Genomic DNA, 22840 nt, shown 5'->3' on the forward strand with positions numbered 1-22840 from the left:
TGGATGATGTATTTAAATTGTTATTGACTTTGATGCTTAAGGACCTATAACTATAATATGTGCCAAAATAAATCCTCTAATTGAAGACTAAGAGAGTTTTCATCCCATATACACGACACTAATTTAAATATATTCCAATAGAGTGAAGTTTTATCTTGGATATAAAAATGTATAGAATTTATTTTGAAATGATGGTATTTATGAAATACTACAACATGTATGACATCCAATATATTATCATCCTCATCTTAACAATTATCTCTACATTCACATTGGTTATTAAAATTTGTAAAAGTAGTGTATCCACCATCATTATTATCATAATTTTTATTATATTATTATTACTATATCATTTTCTTTGCAACAATGTCACTGATAAAGAAGATTAATATATAATGGGATATTTGTGCTTTTCCTTTCTATTTTTCTTTTCTCATTAAGTCCTAATGATTTATTATGTTGACGAGAGAGTGTGTCAAATCAGAATACAATAATTTGTATGCTATATGAGTTTGCTTATGTAATAGTTAAATTTTATAAAAACGATCATTTAAAAAATAAAATTGATAAAATAACTATTTTAATCTAAAAATTATTATTAAAGATAAATATCCATTGTATAATAATATAGATATAAATGGTATCATTATGTAAAACATGTAATAAATCACAATAGTATAATTGTATAATAGTATGTGAAGCATGTAACAAATCATAATTGTATAATAGTATAGATATAAATGGTAACATTATGTAAAGCATGTAACAAATCATAATAGTATATTTTTATTTGATTCTGTTCGGATATTAAACCAAAGAAAACGAGTTGAATTGTATTTAATAAAACATTTAGCTTTTGGATTTCAATTATTTTTGGACTAGTTTGAATTTAAACACTCTTATTGGAATATATTAAAGAGATACAAAATATTTAATAAATATTAAAATCAATTCGAGTTAGAGACATAAGATTAGTACATATCATTATATATATATATATATATATATATATATATATTAAATATTAATACTTTCATTAAAATAATTTATCACTGGACTTAAGATATTAAGTGCAGGCCACCCAGACTTTATTTCCAGCCCACCCTTTTATCTTCTTTCTTGAATCAGAGGGTATATATGCAAAACCCTTTTTTACAAATTTGGCCCCAAATAATTTTTTCTCACATTTGGCGTCCTTGTTCCATTCTGTAAAAACCCCTGCTTCGTGCCATTGAAATAAAGAGAAGATTTCTCTCTCTCACTCTCTGTATTCCATCTTCGTCACTACTCGCACTATGCAATCCCAAATTCCTCTTGATTCTGCCATCCGTAAGGTATATTCCTTTCTTCGTTTCTCTTTAATTCAGATTGTCTCAATCCACTTTTTGTTTGCTTATGTTGCTTTTTGTTACATTCATAGCATTGCCCTCTTTCACCTCCTCGATTTGTTTTTCTTATAGTGGACAAAAATTCAACTGAAAGTAGGATTTTTACTGATGGGTTTGTCTTAAATTGTTGGTTCCCCTCCCCCGCTTCATCATTTTCCTTTCCCCCCATTTTTTTTTTTTTTCACTTTTGTTCCTGCTTGTTGGACCTGATGGTCAATCTAAGGAATTATTAGCAAGAATAGATGGTGTTTAGTTTGTTAGTGCTTTCATTTTTTATGGTAACAAATTCTGATTCTTTACTTGTGTTTTCTTTTATAGTGATTTGTGGCGGAGCCTAGGTTTCTGGGCTGGTTTTGTGGAATTTGGTGAATTTTTGTATTTGGGGTGTGTTGGTTGAGTAGAGTGGGTGAATTGGATTGGACTAGTTGGTTGAAGTGTGGTGCAAGTGAGTTGAGATGAGTGTGGTGGGGTTTGACATTGGTAATGAGAACTGTGTCATTGCTGTAGTCAGGCAACGTGGGATTGATGTTTTGTTGAATTATGAATCCAAACGCGAAACCCCGGCTGTGGTCTGCTTCAGCGAGAAGCAGCGGCTTTTGGGGTCTGCTGGTGCTGCTTCGGCTATGATGCACATCAAGTCCACTGTATCTCAAATAAAGACACTAATAGGAAGGAAATTTGCAGATCCTGATGTGGTTAAAGAGCTGAAAATGCTTCCTCTTGAAACTTCTGAGGGTCAAGATGGAGGCATTTTGATCCACTTGAAGTACTTGGGGGAGATTCATGTATTTACACCTGTTCAAATAATGTCCATGCTCTTTGCTCACTTGAAGACTATGACTGAAAAAGATTTGGAGATGCCCATTTCGGATTGTGTTATTGGGATCCCATCATACTTTACGGACTTGCAGAGACGGGCATATCTTGATGCAGCGAAAATTGCAGGGTTGAAGCCTCTGAGATTGATCCATGATTGTACTGCAACTGCCCTTAGTTATGGAATGTATAAAACAGATTTTAGTGGTACAGGTCCGGTTTATGTTGCATTTATTGACGTTGGTCATTGTGACACTCAGGTCTCCATTGCATCATTTGAGTTTGGGAAAATGAAGATACTTTCGCAGGCATTTGACAGGAGCTTGGGAGGAAGGGACTTTGATGAGGTTCTTTTTAGTCATTTTGCAGCAAAATTCAAGGAAGAGTACCGTATTGATGTGTATTCTAATACCAAGGCGTGCTTTAGGCTACGTGCAGCATGTGAGAAATTGAAGAAAGTTTTGAGTGCAAATCTAGAGGCACCACTAAATATCGAGTGCTTGATGGATGAGAAGGATGTGAAGGGCTTTATCTCAAGGGAAGAATTTGAGAAGCTCGCATCAGGATTATTGGAGAGAGTTTCTATTCCTTGCCTCAGAGCATTAACTGATGCAAACTTGACAGTGGAGAAGATTTCTTCTGTAGAGCTAGTTGGTTCGGGATCTAGGATTCCAGCTATAAGTACATTACTAATTTCCTTATTCAAGAGAGAACCCAGTCGACAGCTGAATGCAAGTGAGTGTGTAGCTCGTGGTTGTGCTCTACAGTGTGCAATGCTCAGTCCTGTTTACCGTGTGAGAGAATACGAGGTTTGTATACACATTTTTTCACATATATCCTCATCCTATCTTTATGTTATATATTGCTGATTAGAATTGAGTTTATGGACTCTAAGGTATGTAGTAATTGTGAACGAACCAAGTTATTTGCTAGATTTATTCTAACAAAGTTTAGTTTCAGCCTTTTTCTTGTTTTTCGTAGTTCCATTTTCTCCTTTTCTGATTTCAAATGACACTTCCTTTACTTCAATTTCTCATAATTATAGAGTCGTCTGCCTCTGTTTCTTGTATTGCTCTGCATATAATTAATGTGATTTCTAATGTTTGTTCAGGTTCAGGATGTTATTCCCTTTTCAATTGGACTTTCATCAGATGAAGGTCCAATTGCTGTGAGGACAAATGGTGTATTTTTCCCAAAAGGCCAATCCTTTCCAAGTGTTAAAGTCATAGCCTTTCAGCGAAGTAATTTGTTTCATTTGGAAGCTTTCTACGTTAATCCAGATGAATTACCACCTGGGACATCTCCTAAAATTAGTTGTGTCACGGTATACTACTTTAGACCATTCTGCTGGTGTAAATCAGTTAAACTTGAAATTATATTGTCTTGTGCTCATTTTTATGTATTTTATATTTTGTCCTGGACCACATTCTTTCGGAGTAGTTATCATTTGAACTTTTAGATGATCTTTATTTTACTTTTTAGGTACTCAATGATTCATATATATGTTTTAAATTTAAATTTCACAGTGGTTTTGGTAGTTATTTATCATTACTACTATCAATACTTTTTTGTGGGAGCTGTAATATTCTAATATTTTGCAGTTGCTAATGTCAATATATGCAAATATCTCCAAACTTTGTATGACTGCTGTCAGTTATTGGCATGAAGTGAAAAAAGTTACTTTAATGGATCCAGAGCTATTGAAATAGACCGTCACCCTATTTCCCAATGATAGATAAACTTCGTTACCAAATGGCCTGTGACTGTGACTTGTTCTGACATAAAAGGAAACCATGGTTTGTTGTAATGTAAACCTAACTAGGTTTAACAATACGAAAGTCAGACTCAGTTTTCTGTGGATATGCACGCACTTGACTAAATCATTGTTAGGAAAAAGAGGAAGTGTATGTGGTAGATCTAGCATCATTCCATGTGCTGGTAGTTCAGCATGCATTATCTGCATGCCCTAACCCTGAAATGTGCTTATCCATTTGATCAACACTTCTTTTCAGATTGGCCCTTTCCATGGATCCCATGGTCGTAAGAGCAGAATTAAAGTTAGAGTTTCACTTGATCTGCATGGAATTCTCAATATTGAATCAGCTACAGTAAGTAAGAAGTCTCTTTTATCTTTCCATATTTTGTTTTTAGTTTTTCAAAGAGATCTTTGGTCATAATAATTTCTTTGGTTCCAGCTGATCAAGGATGACACGGATGATTTGGTTATGTCTGGTAATCATAATTCAAATTCTGATGCAATGGATATTGATCCCATTCCTGACACAGTTGCCAATGGGTTTGAAGATATTACCAATAAGAAGTTGGAATCTCCATGTAGTTCTGTAAGTGCTCATATTTTCCCCCTTTGTTGTTTCTCACTTTCTCGTTAACTTACTGGGAAATCTCGGATGTTAGAGATTGCTTTTAATTTTATCCTATGTAATTTTATAAGTCAAATATACGAGGCAATTGCAATAATTTCTGATAATGAATTCTGTAGGGGCATATTTATCATGAATTGTTGGTGTTAGGAGTAAATTTTAGTTTTACTATTATGGCATTTTACATGTTGATTGTGATTGTTGTGATTATGGTGATAATTATGATTGCAGATGTGATTTATTTCAGTGTTTGGATTAAGTTAAAATATTTTAATAATACCTTTTTACAGGTTGATGGTATAAGAAAAGATAAGGGTAACAGAAGGGTTGATGTGCCAGTGAATGAGAATATCTATGGTGGAATGACAAAGGCAGAAATCGCCGAAGCTCGTGAAAAAGAACTCCAGTTGGCCCAACAGGACAGAATTATAGAGCAAACCAAAGAAAAGAAGAATAGCTTGGAGTCTTATGTCTATGATATGAGGAGCAAGGTACACATTCAGTGTCTCAACATTAGAGGCTTAACCTTTGTAGAGTTAATTAAAAGTCTTAAGTGTCATATTGAGAAACTTGATTGCGTGTAGTTATTGAAAATTGATTTTCATGGCTTTCTGTGGTGATTCGTTTGTAAATGTAAGTCTAAAAAAATTGGTTTCTTTGTAGTCTTATCTGCACGGGGTTGTAAATATTAAATCTGTATCCCTTTTAATGGCCATTGATTCTATACTTGCATTTGAAGATTATGTTTTTGGTTTATTGTTCTTTATGAACTGAAATTTAAATTTATTTGCATATTTAAATAGCTCTTCCACACATATCGAAGCTTTGCGAGTGAACAAGAGAGGGATGACATATCTAGGAGTCTTCAAGAGACTGAGGAATGGCTTTATGAGGATGGTGTTGATGAAACTGAGCATGCTTATTCTTCAAAACTAGAAGATTTGAAAAAGGTTATTTTTTTCTCTTTTTTTTTTTTTTGGTTACTGAATCCCTTTTCGGGCTTATTGTTTACAATCTGTGTCATGTTGTAGCTGGTAGATCCAATTGAGAATCGGTTCAAAGATGAAAAAGAAAGAGGGAAAGCTAAAGGGGATTTATTGAAGTGCATTTTAAAGCATCGCACATCTGCAGATTCCCTTCCACCCCAGGATAAAGAACTGGTACAGTAAAAATTAGGCTAATATATACTATTGCGATTATGATGGTGATTTTATCGTTTAGATCAGCTTTAAGTGATGACTTTATTGTTTCAGATCATCAACGAGTGCAATAAAGCAGAGCAGTGGTTGGAAGAGAAAAACCAGCAACAAGAATCATCTCCTAAGAATACTGAACCAATAGTATGGTCAAGTGAGATTAGGAGCAAGACAGAAGAGTTTAACTTGTATGATTTCTGTTTTCCTTTTCAAAACTGTATACTTATAGTTTTCTGAGTCCATGGGACACAACTTAAAAGAGTCTGGGAATAAGTATTAATTAAATTGTAGTAGTATTAGGCAACCAAATCTTTTGATTCATGTGTAATAAAGTTCCTCATAGTTATGTTATGATAATTTTGAGCTAGGACAAAACTTAGATTCAGTCCTTTTAATGTTTTTTCTACTCCAAATTAGAGTTTTTACCTTAGTAATTTGTGCTAACATTTAATAAAAAATATTTATTAGGCAGATTATTGAGGTGAATTTTAATTTTGATTGTAGAACAACACAAATGCCTATGTAACTAAATCTAAGTTTTGTCCTTTTGATTATACACTAGCTTGTGCATAACACTGTTCATATGGTCTTGTAAACATGTTTGTCTTTTCTCTTCTGATTTTATCACATCATTAACAAATGTCCCTTTTTGATGGTTTTTAGAACATGCCAACACATATTGGGATCCAAGGCTTCTCCATTTCCAGAAGACAAAGACATGCCAGATTCTTCCAATGATCCATGAATACGTTGATGTTATTATTATACCCCACATGAGCTGAAGACCCAAGTTTTTACTGATACCATCTGACAAATATAGCAAAAGAATTCCTTGCATTTTTGTTTTGCAGCGTTTTTTTTATTTTCATAATTTTTCTAATCTATTATGATATGATATAGTTCTTCAAATGAATCAAATAGATTCCACTTTTAGGGGAGAAAAGATTGTGTGGAGTGTTAGTGGCCCTTGTTCATCCATCGTGCTCAGAAATTCTTACAGAATTGATTGGTCAGCCTCTATTGATGTTGGAGTCTGTCGTGAAACTTTTAGCATATAATAAGTTTTTATGCGGCTTTGTGATATTGGATGAAATTAAATCATTATGATTAATACTAGACTGGTCACATTTTACTCTGCACAAGTTTCTCCTTTTTTTTTTTTTCTAATTTGTTCTTTTACTTTATTAATTTTTCTTTATTATGATGTTCTTCTATGAAGACTGCTATGTTCTGAAGTGGTGCCTAACATTAGAGCTATTTATTTGTTGTATTATTTGATGTATGATAGTTTAGACTCACTTAGCTACTTTAATAAGCATTTTGACTTGTATTGCATATTACTTCCAAATTCTTTTAGCACTAAACAAGTGAATGGTTTTCATATTTTATTAACTGTTTGGACACATTCCCGACTGTATAATTAAGAGATGGCAAATGCTAACTAGTGCATCAAAGTTATGTATTATTGAATACGAGAGCAGGGAGAAACTAAGCTATTTTTTCCATGATTAACTTTAATACAGAGTTATTCATTAATCTAATGGTTCGGTATATTTTTTAGAACTATTGTATTAAAGAAAATGAAAAATAAAAAATTAGGATTAAAATTATATTTAATTAAATTTGAATGTTTTTATTCCGATCCGTATGTTGAGAATAGTTTCATAATTATTTGCCTTGGAACCTGTGAGGTTGAAGGAATTTGTTTATGTCTTCTCTCCAATGATTTTTTTTAGTTTCTAAATTTTATAAAATTTAAGGGATATAACTTTTTTAACTCAACAATTCTTGTTTCAAATTATGATAAATTTTGATTCCTATTTTTCAAAAAATTAAGGGATACAGTTTTTTTAATTCAATAATAAATTATTATTTTTTACGTGTTAAATAATGTTTTAGGTTGATATTACGCCGGAACACAATAGTCTAAAATATCGTTAACACAAAATATTTTATTAATTGGGTCAAAAAGATTCATACATATTCATCTTTTGAGTTTAAAGATCAAAATGTATTAAAGTTTGAAAAAATGATAAATTCTAATTTTGTATATTAGGAACTAAAAACACATTTAAAATATATGATAAGATTAATAAATAGTCTCTATTTTCAATAAAAATTCTCAATTAGGTCTTCAGCTCTTGAGTCGTTCCAATTGAGTCAATCTTTTTTGAAATTTGTACTAAATACGCCATTTACGTTATGTACTGCGAAACGACGTTTGTTGTTGCTGTAATGTAATATTGAACCGTGCATGTGTGATTTATTTTCAAATTTGAGTGTTATTTACGTGTATATAAGACCTAGTTCAGTGATTATCACTTTGCCCTAACCTTTGAAGAAAGAAGAAGTGCAATGTTTTGACGTTGTGCAATATTAAGGTAAGCTATGTCTGGCTCTCTTTCGTCTTTGTCTTGTACATGTGGGGGAAGTAACGTAGTGGCGTGTCTTCTTATGGTGGTGGTTCTTCTCATGGTGATGGGTCTTCTTATTGTGGTGGCGCGAGGATGTTTGGTGTTAAACTCATTTGCTACTATGGTGAGATTGTTGTCTTGAGAATGACAAGAACCTTTAAGAATATGAGCAAACAATTTTGAGGTTGCCCTAAGTTTAAGGTGAGATGTGGGAAAAATTCAGTTTTTGTTCAAAATTTCTTTTATGGCTGCAAAATATGATAGTGTGATTCTGGTATTTTGTTGAATAGAGTAGGTGTCAAGAATTAGGTGGTTGCAATTTTTTCCAATGGTTCATTGAAAAAGAAATTAAGGAAGAAGAATAAGAGAGTCTGGAGAAAAACTTAATTGATGCATTTGTGGTGAAGATGGAAGAAAGACATGTCGTGACGATGGAAGAAAGAGATGGTGGAGAGATTAAAGTTCAGAATTTAGAGAGGATTGAAGAAAGAGATGTGGTCAATATATGAGAAAGAGATGATGAATGAAGGAAGGTTGAGAAATTATAAAAGGTTGTAGGTAGTTTGCAAAAATGGATGAAGTTGATGATAGGGGCCCAATGCAACTTCATTATATCAATGTCTACAACCCATTTATTGTTTCTGTTTTAGTAGGTTTCAATGGCCCTACCTTTTATTTTTGTAGGATAGTGAGTTGGAAATCATTGATTATGTGGCTGCTGAGACCGGGCACATGAAAAGAACTAGTATCGGTGGCTGAAATAGTCAATCTAAGCAGGTCAAAAGAATAAATTTTAGGTCTTTTGGTACCGACAAGTTCTTTCAGACACAATTTTTTCTGTTTGAGTTGACATAATGTTAGTTATATTGCGAAACACATGGTTGGAACAAGCTCTATCAATAATTATCATTATATAGCGAGAACCACCAAACATGACAATTATATAGCATTGTAATCAATGCATATGACAGGAATTGAGTTATGGACCACGTACCCTAAACATTAATATGATAAAAGTAGATGGTTGCAAATTTTCCAATGGTTCATTGAACAAGAAATTGAAAAAGAAGAAGAAGAGAGTCTAAAAAAACACCTAATTGATGCATCTGTGGTGAAGATGGAAGAAAGACATGTGGTGAAGATGGAAGAAAGAGATGATGGAGGGATTAAAGTTCAAAAATTAGAGTAGATTTAAGAAAGAGATGTGGTCAATATAGGAGAAAGAGATGGTGAAAGGATGAAAGCTAAGAAATTAAAGAAGGTCGTAGGTAATTTACGAAAATGGATGAAATTGACAAGAAGGGTCCATTAGAACTTCATTATATCAATGTCTCAAACTCATTTATTATTTTTGTTTCAATAGATTTCAATTGCCTTTTTTTTATAATTTTTGTAGGATAGTGACTCAGACATCATTGATGTGTGGGTATCGAGACCAGGCACGTGATAAGAACCAGTATCGGTGGCATAAATGGTCAATCTATGCAGGTAAACATAATCAATTCAAGGTCTTTTGGTATTGGCAAGTTCTTTCTAACATGAGTTCTTTTGTTTGAGTTGACAAAATGTCAGTTATATTGCAGAACTCGTGGCTGGAACATGCTCTTTAAACAATTATCATTATATAGCAAGGACCACCAACCCATGACAATTATATAGCATTGTAATCAATGCACATGACGGGAATTGAATTCTGGACCACGTACCCAAAACATGAATATGATAAAAGTGGGTGGCTCTAATTTTTTCCAATGGTTCATTGAACAAGAAATTGAAGAAGAAGATGATGAAGAAGAAGAAAAAGAAGAGAGTCTGATGAAAAACCTAATTGATGCATATGTGGTGAAGATGTAAGAAAGACATGTGGTGATGATGGAAGAATGAGGTGTGGTCAACATAGGAGAAAAAGATTGTGAATGGATGAATAATGAGAAATTAGAGAAGACTGTAGGTAATTTGTAAAAATGGATGAAGTTGAGGATGTAGGCCCATTACAACTTCATTCTATCAATGTCCAACACATTTATTGTTTCTGTTTCAGTGTGTTTTAATTACCCCTGCTTTTATTTTTACAGGATAGTGAGCCAAACATCATGGATGGTGTGGGTGTTGAGATCGGGCACGTAATAAGAACCAGTATCGGTGGCCGAAATGGTCAATCTAAGTAGGTAAAAAGAATCAATTTTGGGTCTTTTGGTACTGGCAAGTTTTTTTTGACACGAGTTCTTTTGTTTGAGTTGACAAAATATCCATTATATTGCAAAACACGTGTTTAGAACATACTCTTTAAAAAATTATATTATATAGCAAATTCCATCAACCCATGCCAATTATATAACATTGTAATCAATGCACACGACAAAAATTGAATTATGGACCACGTACCCAAAATATTAATATGATAAAAGTGGATGATCATTAATTATACTATTAATATGCATGTTATTAATGTCACGTCTATATTTATTTCATGTAACTTTGGTCAAACATAAGCGATGAGTAAAAGTGGTCGGTCTAGATCTAAAATTCAATATCTCCAAATACCCGATCTGACCCCTTATTTATAGTTTTCTTCTAATATTTTTTAAACATTCACAAACCCTAACCTTGCAGGTTTTTTTAGTCAATGTTTAGTCCAACATTTTAATATGAATGAGCCATTCTTTTTCCTTCTTTTTTACCAACACGAAACTTTTTTTTTTCATTCTTCTTCATCTACATGGAGGAAAAGTTGCACCTCTCTAAAAACGCCTCACTGTCAGCTTACTCAAAAAGTCGTTGCACCTTATCGGCATTCACCATCGTGTGAAACAACGACCCTCCACACCTGTAGCAACTTGACAAATCAGACATTACAAAAATTGGGTCTCACAACACCATTATAAATTTGTTCAGTCCCAATGCCGACAATGGTGGATCTGTTACATGAGTGTAGATTTGTTCATGGGGCATGTGGTCTTTGGATCTGTTGAAGATGCATGCGAAGGACGTCTTAGGCGACAAAGGCAGTGCAAAGGGAGAGCTAAAAGAGGATGCACAGATATGCTTCCGATGGTTGTGGCCATCGGATAACCCATACACATCCATTGTTGACCATATTTGAAACCACTCGAACCCTGATTAACCCCAATTGAAAAGAGTCGGATTTGGTTTATGATAAGTTAAATTCGGCCTAACCCAACCGATGCTCAAGCCTAATATGAATGAAGATTATTGTATGTGTTTTGAATGTGATAGTTATATCAATGTTGTTGTAAACCCTTGACGTGTTGTAATGGGTTGATTTACTTCATGAAATGTAATGTTTCGAAATGAATGAGACAATTTTAGTGCTTATGGTCATTAATTTTAGTGTTGTATATAAAAAACGAGTACACATAAAGTAAGGGCATCAACATAAAGTTTGTTTCTTGACTACCAAAACTAAAGGGCATTCCAACCATTGTGCATCACTACAAAAGGTTCTTGACTCCATTAATAGAGCCATAAAGTAAGCCAAGAAAGTGCATGTTTAAATTAACAGTCTTAAATATAAATTTAGTTTATTCATCCTGCCAAAATAAAAGGGCTTTCAAGCCATTGTACTTAATTATATAATAGTAAAGGTTCTTCAATCCTTTAAGAAAGGCAGAAATTTAAACATGAAACTACGCCAAATAAATGACATTCGTGATAGTAAATGTCCACAAAACGTCGTAAGAGATTCATAAAATAACTGTCTTAAGAGATGCATCAAAATAAAGGCAGTTACAGTTCATGTGATTCAAACAGGACCCCTTATAGGCTTCAGTTTTTCCCTCATTTGTGGTATGGGTGTTGAGGTTGATGGTACTGGATCTGTTGATGGTGCTGGCTGAAGTGATCGTCCTGCTTGGGTTGAGGGTTGTGCTTCTGTTGATGCAGTTTATTACGGTCCAGATAATGTAGCATTAGTTTCCTTTGTTGCACATGGTGTTAATTTAGACTAGTTTGGTTGAGTGTTATGTGGGCAGGAACTTCGGTTGTGTCCAACAACCTTGTAGATAATACATATTTTTTTTGTAACCTCCCTTTCTTAATTCAGTATCGTCCTTCTTAATCTCTCAAGCCTCTAGTCTCCTTTTTTTTAGGCCTTCATGGTACGACTCTTTTGTGTGGGGTCAATAGATTTGGATATGGAATTCTTTCCCAGGCTTGTTGACCATTGATTGGTTAGATGATAGAAGTGTAGGTTTCTTCATATGTTGACTTTCTAACCATTGGGAAATGAAGTCCTTTCCACTTAAATTAAGAAATCTCATTGCAGCAAAGGCGTGATTCAAGGAATTCTACCAATGGTCCACTTTTTGCATGTGCAGTCCATTTTGTCAATGTTGGCAGCAAACTGCTCTTCAATTTGAGATATGTGCCAAACTTCGAATAACTTTTCTGATGACCACCTAGTTTGGAATAAAAAAATGTTATTTACAATTGAGAACCTAATTGAGACTATTTCAAGACAAAAAATGATCAAAGTAAGATACTTAAAATAAAATGTGGAGCACAAAGTAAAACTGACATTGGTATCCAATATCTAGTTAACTAGTCTATTTTGAACTTTGGGACAGATTGAGCCTTGATGTGAGTTCAACTTTGTTCTATTTTTTACCAATCTTTTCATTATGTAAACCATAATATCCTCCAACATGCTAATTATGGGCTTACTCCTCTTCTACACTATTGCACTATTTAATCTCTCACACATATTGTTGACTAATATGTCACAATGAGCTCTTGAAGTGAACCTTGACCTTGACCAAAACTTGATATAGTGAATTTAAATCCTTGTAAAAATGCACATTAGATAAAAAAAAGGAAATGAATTCAAGATTCAATAAATAAAATCCAAAAGTGTGACTTGGTGAAATTGCAATCAAATGTTTGAAAGCATCCACATTAACCTCCTTGATGTTCCTCATCTCGATCTCCCAAGCTTGTGGATATGTTGTTCTTGCAACCTTCCGCATTAGTTGATGCAACTTTTTTCCAGGGAATTTCTTTCAAAAATTGGAGTATAAGTGCCTCACACAAAATTGTTGGTCCACTCTAGGTAAAAGCTCTTGTAGTGTAGGCAAAAGACCCTTACATGTCAAATGAAAGTAGTGAAAGTCAGATAATGTCAAATTGAAATGAAAATGAGGTAAATAACATGAGAGTTACACGTGAAATTCACCTTCTATTGGTCTGAAATCAAGCTGCATGCTACAACCACTGTTTCCCCACCTAGGTCTTCATGAGTAGCTCCAAGAACCATGTTTAAGAGTCGTTGCTCTCAACTTCTACAACACCATATGCTATAGGTAATATTTGTTCATTCATGTCTCTTCCAAATATTGTTAATAACTCCCCTCCAAATCTACCTTTAAGAAGCATCCATCCAACCCAATGATAGGCCTACAACTTGTGAAACTATCCATGCATGCCTTCAAACATGCACAAAATCTCTTGAAAATTAGGTCACCTTGAACTTCCTCAACTTTGACCTTCATTGTTGAGCCTAGATTGTTCTCAGAAGCTCGTGTACATAATCATAGATTCTTTTGAATTGTTCTTTAAATGAACCCTCCACATTTTTTATTGCCATGGCTTTTGCCCTATAAGTCATATTCCTAGATATTCCTATATTCCATTTCCTACTTACTTTCTCACGCATGTCAGTTACTTTCATATGTGGGTTTTCTCTAACAGTTTTCTCCATGTGCTTACTTAACCATTTTGAATTCATTAATTTTAGGTTGAAATCTCTGCTACATGTATGAACGTCACACATTTCAAGTTGCACAATAAGCACAATAAGCATACAATTTGCATTTTCTAGTTGTACCCACACATTTCATTGAAACTCCCTTCTTATCATTCTTAACAAATTTCAAATTCTTCCCATTTTGAAGGGAATAAGTTCGCATAACATCTATGAATTCCTTCTTCTCAGTAAAACAAGTTCCTACTTCCCATTCGAATTCATCCATTTTTTTTGGCTTTGAAAATGTAGGAAACCTACCATAACTCTCTTTATCAAAAGTATCCTCCTGACTATCTAATGCACTAACCAACTCATCAGAATGCCACTCATCTAAAATAGGATTATCTTCAGCTTCTACTCCCCCACTATCTAAATCATTGTCTTGTACTGTCACATCTGGCCTAGAAGACTGTTGTCGTTTTTGTCTAACTTTTGCCTTTGAAGTCCCAACAACGTCTTCTGAAACATTTTGCACTTCACATTCAACATCACCATCTCACTTGTTTTCCATATTACTATCTACTTCACATTCAATGCTAATATCAAGTAGTCCTTTATCATTATAAGTTTAAGATCATCTTCGTGGTCATCTTCACAACCATCTTCATCCTCTTTTCAACCTACACCACCATCATGCACCTCTTCCTCCACGTCACATTAATCCACACCATTACCATCCTCCACGTGATGTTCACACACACCATTACCATCCTCCACCTCTTCCTCCACGTGATGTTCACCCAAACCATTACAATCCTCCACTTCTTTTTCAACTTCACCACCATAGTGAAACTGACCACCCTCTTGTATATCTTCTAACCCAGGTTAGCTTCAACCTCTAACTATTGCTCCCCTTCACCAACACACCCAAACTCAGTACCCTATTGTATCTCTTCTAAACTAGGTTAAGCCCTCTCAATGGCCTCTATTATCTCTGGTTCAGTCATCTTATGTACCACATACAGATGCACTACACCGTTTAGCCTGACTAAGTTAACCATATGCATAACACCCTTATCATCTGTCAAAAGTTCCAATCTATCTTCCAACACTGACCCACCTCCTAAAGAGTACCATGTGTCCTTAATATGAACATGTCATAACTATTCCAATCCATCTACAACCTCAAAATAACTTCATTTGTCCGGGTCACAGAACCATCATGTAGTTTCTCCATGAAATTGTAGTTTCCCATTATCATCAGATACAAAGCTTCCACTTTGATGGACCAACACTTCAAAATGGCCATCACACATCTCACCCTATATATACATATATGCCCATAAATTAATTAACAAATTACGGTCCCTACCACCCACACACCCAAATGGGGGACCACAAGTTGTTCAAATATTTAGACGACACCTACATGAGTGACAAAAACAAAAAAGCATAACCCCACTGCCACACCAAATATGCAATGAACTAAAATATAACCCACCCACCCAATTAATCTCATAGCACAACAAACAAACCAAATATAAAATGAATTGTACTTAAAGAACAAAATCCACCAACCAAATCATACGCATAAACCAACAATCACAACATTTATGGAGTGAAGTCAAATAAAACACCAAAACCCAACAACGAAAACAAACTCACCTTCGCTGGTGATACCTCCATGAACTACAGTTTCGATCAACAACAAACACCCCCAAATGCCCTACAAACTACTTCGATAAACGATCGACGTGCCCAATTCTTCGTCCCTTATCCTTCCTTGCTCGTTCCACTCATCATTTTGCTCGAAAATCGAATGACCAATCCCTAATTTGTAACCTAAGCCCAAATTGACCCTTTTTGTTTTTTCCTTATTTAACGTATACCATATATTATATTTTACGTCAAAAAACTAGATTACCAAACATTACCTATTGTACGTCGTTGTTAAAAATTTTAACAATGTTAACAATTTGGGCGTATTTAATACATATTTAAAAAAAAAACAATTGGACGACTCAAAAGTCGAGGACTCAATTAAGATTTCTTAACCAAGAGAAGAGGGACTTTTGTGTATGATTAAACCAAAACAAAATAAAAGTTAGTATGATTAAGATTATAAGGTGAAGAAAAGAAAAAAGGTTTAATTACTTGGATGGTATCCACTTTGATACAAGTGTGTCAATCTGGTACCCGCTTTTAAAAAAGTGTCAATTGCATCACAACTTTTGAAAAAGTGTTTCAATTAGGTCCCTTTCAGACGGAGTTGACTAACGTCGTTACTCAACGTGCCACGTGTCAGTCTGTGGTTTTTTTGAATCTTTTTAAAAAAAAATTAAAAATTTTTAAAATTTTTTGAAAAAAAATAAAAATGCCACGTGTCAGGTCCCTGTGTGTGACACGTGGCATTGTCAGTGTCACGTGGCATTGCAATGCCACGTGTCAGTGTCACTATCAGATGTCAATGTGTTGATTTCGATTTAGTCCTCATATATGTCTTTTTGTTTCAATTTAATACATACTTATGTGTATCTGATTCAATCTTGACTTAATTTTTTTTAATATTTAAAATACATTTTTTATAAAGTTAAAAGTAATTAAGTATAAAATTTTTACAAAAATTAAGTATTTGATATTTATATTAAAATTTAGTGGTGAAAGTCATTTTTAATATAAAAAAATTAGTATAACATTTAGACATTAGAAATTTTGGTTTAAAATTAGTAAGAGATAATATTGTTCTATTTTGGAAAAAAGTAATAATTAACAAAATATGAGTACTTAATAAAAAAGTAATTAATAAAGTAATATGTTAAAAAGTCATTTTTAATAAAAAATATTAGTAAAACATTTATACAAATGATAAATTTGGTATGAAATTGAGAGAAACAAGATAAATATTAGTACTTAATTTTATAAAAATATTTACACTTAATTAGTTTTAATCTTATAAAAAATGGATTACAAAAATATTTTACTTATTAAAAAAATTGGAACAAAATTGAATCAGATACAAATAAATAGATACTAACTTGAAATAAAAAAAAGAAAAAAAAATATATATATATATATATATGAAAAATTTTAAAAAAATGAAAAAAAAAATCACATACTGACCATGTGACAAGTTGACTATAGTCAACTTCATCTAAGAAAGACCTAATTGAAACACTTATTTAAAAGTTAAAAATTGGGATGTAATTGATACTTTTATTAAAACGGTACCAAATTAATACCCTTGTATCAAAGTGAGTATCAGTAATTAAAAAATAAAAAACATCTCAAAAAGCATTTGACATCTTAAAATATTACTTTAATGTCCAAAACCCTATTCACTGCTATCTTTGATCTTTTCTCTTCCTTCCGTTCATCTTCTTCCCTCTATGTTCATCTTCTCCTGTTTTCTTTTCACTGTTTATCTTCTGCATTGGTCCTCACTCTGATGTTCATCTTCTCCGTCGTTTTTTCATCCCTGAGTTTCTTCTTCTGTGTTTCGTGCTGATTTTTCTTTTCTTGTTCCTCCCTCACCCATAGTCTGTAACGGAAACTGAATCGCCAATCACACGATTCAGATCCTGTTTATGTCACGATTCAGGTTACAAAACGATTCTTCAAACCATAAGTATCGCGGAGGAAGAATCTTGTAACTAATAGGGGTTCCAATCGTACGATTCTAACTACACTTACAAATTCTAAATTTGGTGGCTATAGTCTGGCAATCCTAAAATGGACTTGCCTAATCGTGATAACCAGCAGAGTGTTGCTGTGAAGAAGACAGCACTGAGAGATCTGCAGAATGATAATAAAATCATGGTGCCAACCTCTGTTGGAAGCTCTTCGCTTTTAAAGGATAAGGATCCTGGTACTGAATCGAATAGGGTTTCCGGTACAAAGAGACCCTTTTCTGACCACCCAGTGAACCAAAATCTCCAGCAATCTCCGGGAAATAATGCTGCAAATGGACATCTTGTGTATGTCCGTAGAAAATCAGAAGCAGAAATGGGCAAGGGCACTGCTTTTGAAAATCCAAGTGTTAATGCTTATTGTTCACATTCGAAGCAACTTTGTTGTGAAGAGGAGAATGCTCAACCAAAATCTCAGATAAAGGAACCAAAGGTTTCTTCTTTCCCTGCATTTGCACCTTTTCCCGTGGCTTCTTCGATGAACTCATCTGGAAAGCCTTCAGTTCCTGTTTCTCTTGGGAAATCTTCAATCAAGTTAGCACCAGTTGAGTCCAATTACGTGACAGCTTCTTCTGGCGCTACTCCCACCACTGGTAATCCAAAGGGATTAAAAAATCTGCACTGGGAAGAGCGATACCAACAATTGCAGATGTTTTTGAAGAAATTGGACCAATCAGACCAAGAAGAATATATCCAAAGTATGTCCAGGAACCGTAGAATAGTAACTCAAATGTTTTCTTATGAAGTTCATGATATTTTGTTTAGCTGATATTATCCTTTGCCAGTGCTTCGCTCCCTGTCCTCAGTTGAACTTAGCAAACATGCTGTTGAGTTAGAGAAGAGATCAATTCAGCTTTCATTAGAGGAAGGTAATGGAATTGCTGTTTCGTTTGTTTCCTTTCTTAGAGTTCATTCTGAATGTATACTGAATGTGGGGTGTTGAATTAGGCATTAAATGAACTCTTTATGATTATTCCCTTTATATCATGCTTGTGCTAGTTTCAATCAATACGAGTCTGTGAATTACTTTGATATCTTCCATAGCTGTTATGCTTGGGAACTCATCTGTCCATGATGCAATCTCTTACTTTGCCATGTTTTCTTTTTCTTTTTTCTCAAATCCATTATTTTATATAGAACAGAGAAATTATACATTTGCATTTTGTTGGAGTTGTAGCTGTTAGAATCCCCAACCTGCATAATACTTTCATCAACTGTGTGAAGCTGATGATTTTTCTATGATGACAGCCAAAGAATTACAGCGTGTTGCTGCTTTAAATGTGTTGGGTAAATCAGTGAAGAACTTCAAAGCGCCAGTTGATCACGACGAGTGTTCAGACAAGTTGAAGACGTGATCATGATCTTTCTATTTGGGCTGCTGTAAATTTCCACGGGCAGTGGAATCTTTCTGACTTTTTGTTTTGCTTAGAGTTTATGCTGATTCTCTTAAAATCTTCTAGTTGACAGAAATTATCCAACACCTTGTCCACGAAAATTGAAAATGGTTATCTATTGCAGTTTGTGCTTCTTGTATAGATTGGATACCCTTCTTTCTTTCTGCTCTTCTTACATAGCTTACAAAAAAAATTATTTAAGCTATTCGCTTGAATGATTAAATTTCATATGTATTTTCATAAGAACCATAATTTTTTTCACTAAATGTATTTCCATAAGAACTTCTGTGAAATTAAACATTTGACAATAAAATTACTTGTTCACCACATACTGGTGTGTGAATGTTAGTAACAACCTCAGGAATCAGAATATCTAAGGATATTTCTGATCAAAATTTTCTGAAGTAGTTGTAAAGTCTCCAATTGGCCTTCATCATGAAGGCAAAATTGATATCTGGAGCTCTTTAAAGGTCAAGTCCTCTAACTGTTACACTTAGTTTGTTATGAGTGATGTACTATTGTAAACAAAGAAGAAAAAGGGAACAGAAGGTTATTGGTTTGATTCAGTGTAAGTGGAAATGTAATGTAAGCTTTGTTGACCTAATATTTTCTTACAGTTGAAAAACATTCTCATAGTTGATAATGGACTATACATATAATAATCCATACAACAACGTGTAATTAAAAATAATAGTGGTTGATGAAAGATGACTAGTAAATTAAAAGGGTAGTTTTGTTAGTTGTTGTATGTGATGATGTAGAAGTAATTGGGGAGTATAATGACATCGGCACCAAAAAAAATTCAATGAAAACAATAAAATCATTTGTAGTTTTACCATATTTGTAATATTAATTTATATTTATCATAAAATCTTACATTTTTTAATACATGAATAGAAATAAAAAAAAATAACATTTACATCATTTAATAAATATAAAAATTAAATGATAATAATTTAATTGAAAAATATAATTTTTTTTAGTATTTTATAGAAACAAATTAATAAGATTAAATTAAAAAAACTTAAATTTATATAGACTTAAAACTTATATATATATATATATATATATATATATATTAAGAAAACAAATCTAGTCTCGTGTGCTTCGAAGAAATTTAGTCAATTAATTTTATTATAATTATTTTTTTGAATTAAATCATTTTTATAAATAATCTTTTCCATGCATTTTTTAGCTAAATATTAATAGTAGTAATAATTGTAGTAATGGTTCAATGAAAATTATGCCAATCCAAAGTTATTTAAAAAATTATTTATAAAAATTAATAAGTTTTAAGAAAAAATTATAATAAAATTAAATTTATAGGTAGATATTACAAAAATTAAAGACCAATTGTAACAAAGACAAAACTGAGTTCTGAATATGTATTTACAAGGGAGTGAAATTTAGGAAAATAAATTATTTGTTTCCCTCTCATTTACAATTGAAGAATAACTTTTAAGGGAATGAAAAGGATAAGTCAAACATTTCCTCATAATAATATTATCCAAATTTGATCACGATTACACCGAACCATTTACAATTACACCCAACCATTGATCAAATGATGTATAATTTAATCATACCATCTTCCTTATGATGGTAAAATTACTAACACATGTAGGTATTTCTAGATAAAAAATTTGCGACAAATAGTTAGTGTCCGCAAATATTTACTATCTACGGGTAATGGATAACAGGTATTTTAAAATTCGTTTATAAATGGGTCGAATATGAGTATCTGTATTCACGAATATCTATTACCTGTACAAAAATTAAAATTAAAATTTAATATATATTTTATTAATTTAAATTTAACTAAAATTATAATTATATTTTATTAGATTAAATTTAATTAAAATTGAAATTTAATTATTTTTTATAAATTATATATCAATTTTAAATATTTGCTGGTATGCGGGTATCCATAGGTACTCCCAGGTTTTAAGAAAATCCACGAGTAATCGCAGATCTTCAAAAAATTTACTGATATTTTTAAATGGGTACTCAATAGGTAAACAGATGAATAACAAAAAGATTTTTTGTGTGGGTCAGATTGCGAGTATATACTATTTATGTTTGAACCGATCAATTGTCATCCATAATCTTAGTGTTAGAAGATGTAAAGAACTAGTTTAGTAGAATGAATAATGCCATAATTTTATTTATAGTATAATAAGAAAAAATAATATAGCTTTACTATAAATATTTTAATTCGTTAGTTTTATTTAAGTTATGTCAATAGTTAAGGTAATTAAAAATATGTTTGTATTTAGTAATTCTCACACCTATTATTGTGTAATTAACTTTGGAAGTTTTTATCATTTTTTTTTAATTTAACACTTTTAGTAGTTTTTTTAAAGCTAATTGCATATTAGGGATAACTTTTTCTTTAATAAATACATGTAATTTTTATTAAAGACCAAACATGCACTTAATTATTTTAAATATTAATGTATTTCAAATAAAACTAACCTAATTAGAGATTAATTTTCTTTCTAACCTCCCACAATCGCTCTTAACACTAATTTCTTTCTTAAAATAATTTCTTACAAAACTAAAAAAAAATGAGAATGATTGTGTTTACATATGGTTGAATAATCTATTATTGAAAAACCTACAATAACAAAATAGATTTAAGGATTTAAAATAATGATCCATCCTATACTACTCACACTTAAGTCATTTTTTCTAACATTTATTTCAAATAATAAGGTTTGAACTAAAACCTTATATATAATAGTCTATATAAATTATTGTTCTTTCGTTAATTTTTTTAAATATGTTTTAAAATTTTTCTTATGTATATTTATTTATTAATTATTATTTGAATTATTTTAGACATTACTTTTGTTATTATAGGACTGAGATAGTACCTTATAAACATCTCAAGACTTCTTAATGAAATTCTCTCTTGTAAGTGTTAGTCATCCTTTTAGCTTTCGTCCTTTTGTAGGTCAAAGTGTGGAGAGATACATGCAAAAGATACGCTAACCCTCAAGTCAACAAAGAGTTTTTGTTTTCAATGTCAAATATCTAGGATTAACAACTAATGATTAAAGTGAGTCTAATTACTTAGGTCCATGTGTATTCATACTATTTTTCTAAGGATCATTACTTGGCATTTTGCAGCCTTACGTGTATTCTGACTTGGTTATAGGCTTGGACCCAATTATGGGCTTCATGAGCATGATGTTGGAGGCCTAATTTGCTGAAAAGTCTACTTAATCTTTAACAAATTCTTCTAAGTTATGTCTATGAGGAGGGGTTGCATATCTATCGTTTGTCGATAAGTGTCCTATTATTGATGACTTACTTTGTATGGTCACTTAGTTTCAGTGTTTGTCTAATCAAGGTTGTTAAGTGCTCGGTCTGGATTCTTAGACATAACCGATAACTAGGTGGTCCTCATAGGTGTATTAGGGTTCCCATTTTCTTATGGGGTTATTATGTTAAAGGATTATGATTGATCTTCCTTGGAGGGATGGACAAGTTTCTGACCTCAGGTCTAGCCATTGGCTAGGGATGGTCGACCCACTATGGTACAACTTTATTTATTTATCTTTGACAACTACATACATGTAGTTTGTTAATATTAACTTGTGAGACCTATCGCTAAGGGTGGATATGGATTGAATTTTTCAAAATTCATTCCAAAGCCAATAAAATAGATTAAATATATCCATATTAACTCCATACACCAAAGTTGGAATTTTTATCAATCCAATTTCAATTGGATTAAATCTAGATACAATTCACTTTGTTAGTTAGATTAAGTCCAATGAGAACAATTTAATACATGCGTCAAGCTAACTCGTCCCACCTAGGTTCAGTTTACTCGGCTCAACATTCAGTTGGAGCTGA

General features: G+C 32.6%; 2 protein-coding genes across 2 annotated transcripts; both read left to right on the forward strand.

Annotated features, from left to right (window-relative positions):
* The first annotated feature begins 1179 nt into the window (after positions 1 to 1179).
* Positions 1180 to 6918, forward strand: LOC114188131 (heat shock 70 kDa protein 16-like). The gene is made up of 10 exons (XM_028076672.1): positions 1180 to 1334; positions 1707 to 3013; positions 3316 to 3528; positions 4217 to 4312; positions 4400 to 4546; positions 4876 to 5076; positions 5389 to 5535; positions 5617 to 5745; positions 5839 to 5969; positions 6445 to 6918. The coding sequence occupies exons 2-10, from the start codon at positions 1844 to 1846 to the stop codon at positions 6524 to 6526; spliced, it is 2316 nt and encodes a 771-aa protein (XP_027932473.1). The 5' UTR covers positions 1180 to 1334; positions 1707 to 1843; the 3' UTR covers positions 6527 to 6918.
* Positions 6919 to 17213: 10295 nt separating this feature from the next.
* Positions 17214 to 19117, forward strand: LOC114186867. Its single transcript, XM_028074911.1, has 3 exons — positions 17214 to 18280; positions 18368 to 18451; positions 18831 to 19117. The coding sequence occupies exons 1-3, from the start codon at positions 17626 to 17628 to the stop codon at positions 18935 to 18937; spliced, it is 846 nt and encodes a 281-aa protein (XP_027930712.1). The 5' UTR covers positions 17214 to 17625; the 3' UTR covers positions 18938 to 19117.
* The last annotated feature ends 3723 nt before the right edge of the window (positions 19118 to 22840 follow it).

Source organism: Vigna unguiculata, chromosome 6 (genome assembly GCF_004118075.2).
Source record: "Vigna unguiculata cultivar IT97K-499-35 chromosome 6, ASM411807v1, whole genome shotgun sequence".
NCBI classification, from domain to species: Eukaryota; Viridiplantae; Streptophyta; class Magnoliopsida; order Fabales; family Fabaceae; genus Vigna; species Vigna unguiculata.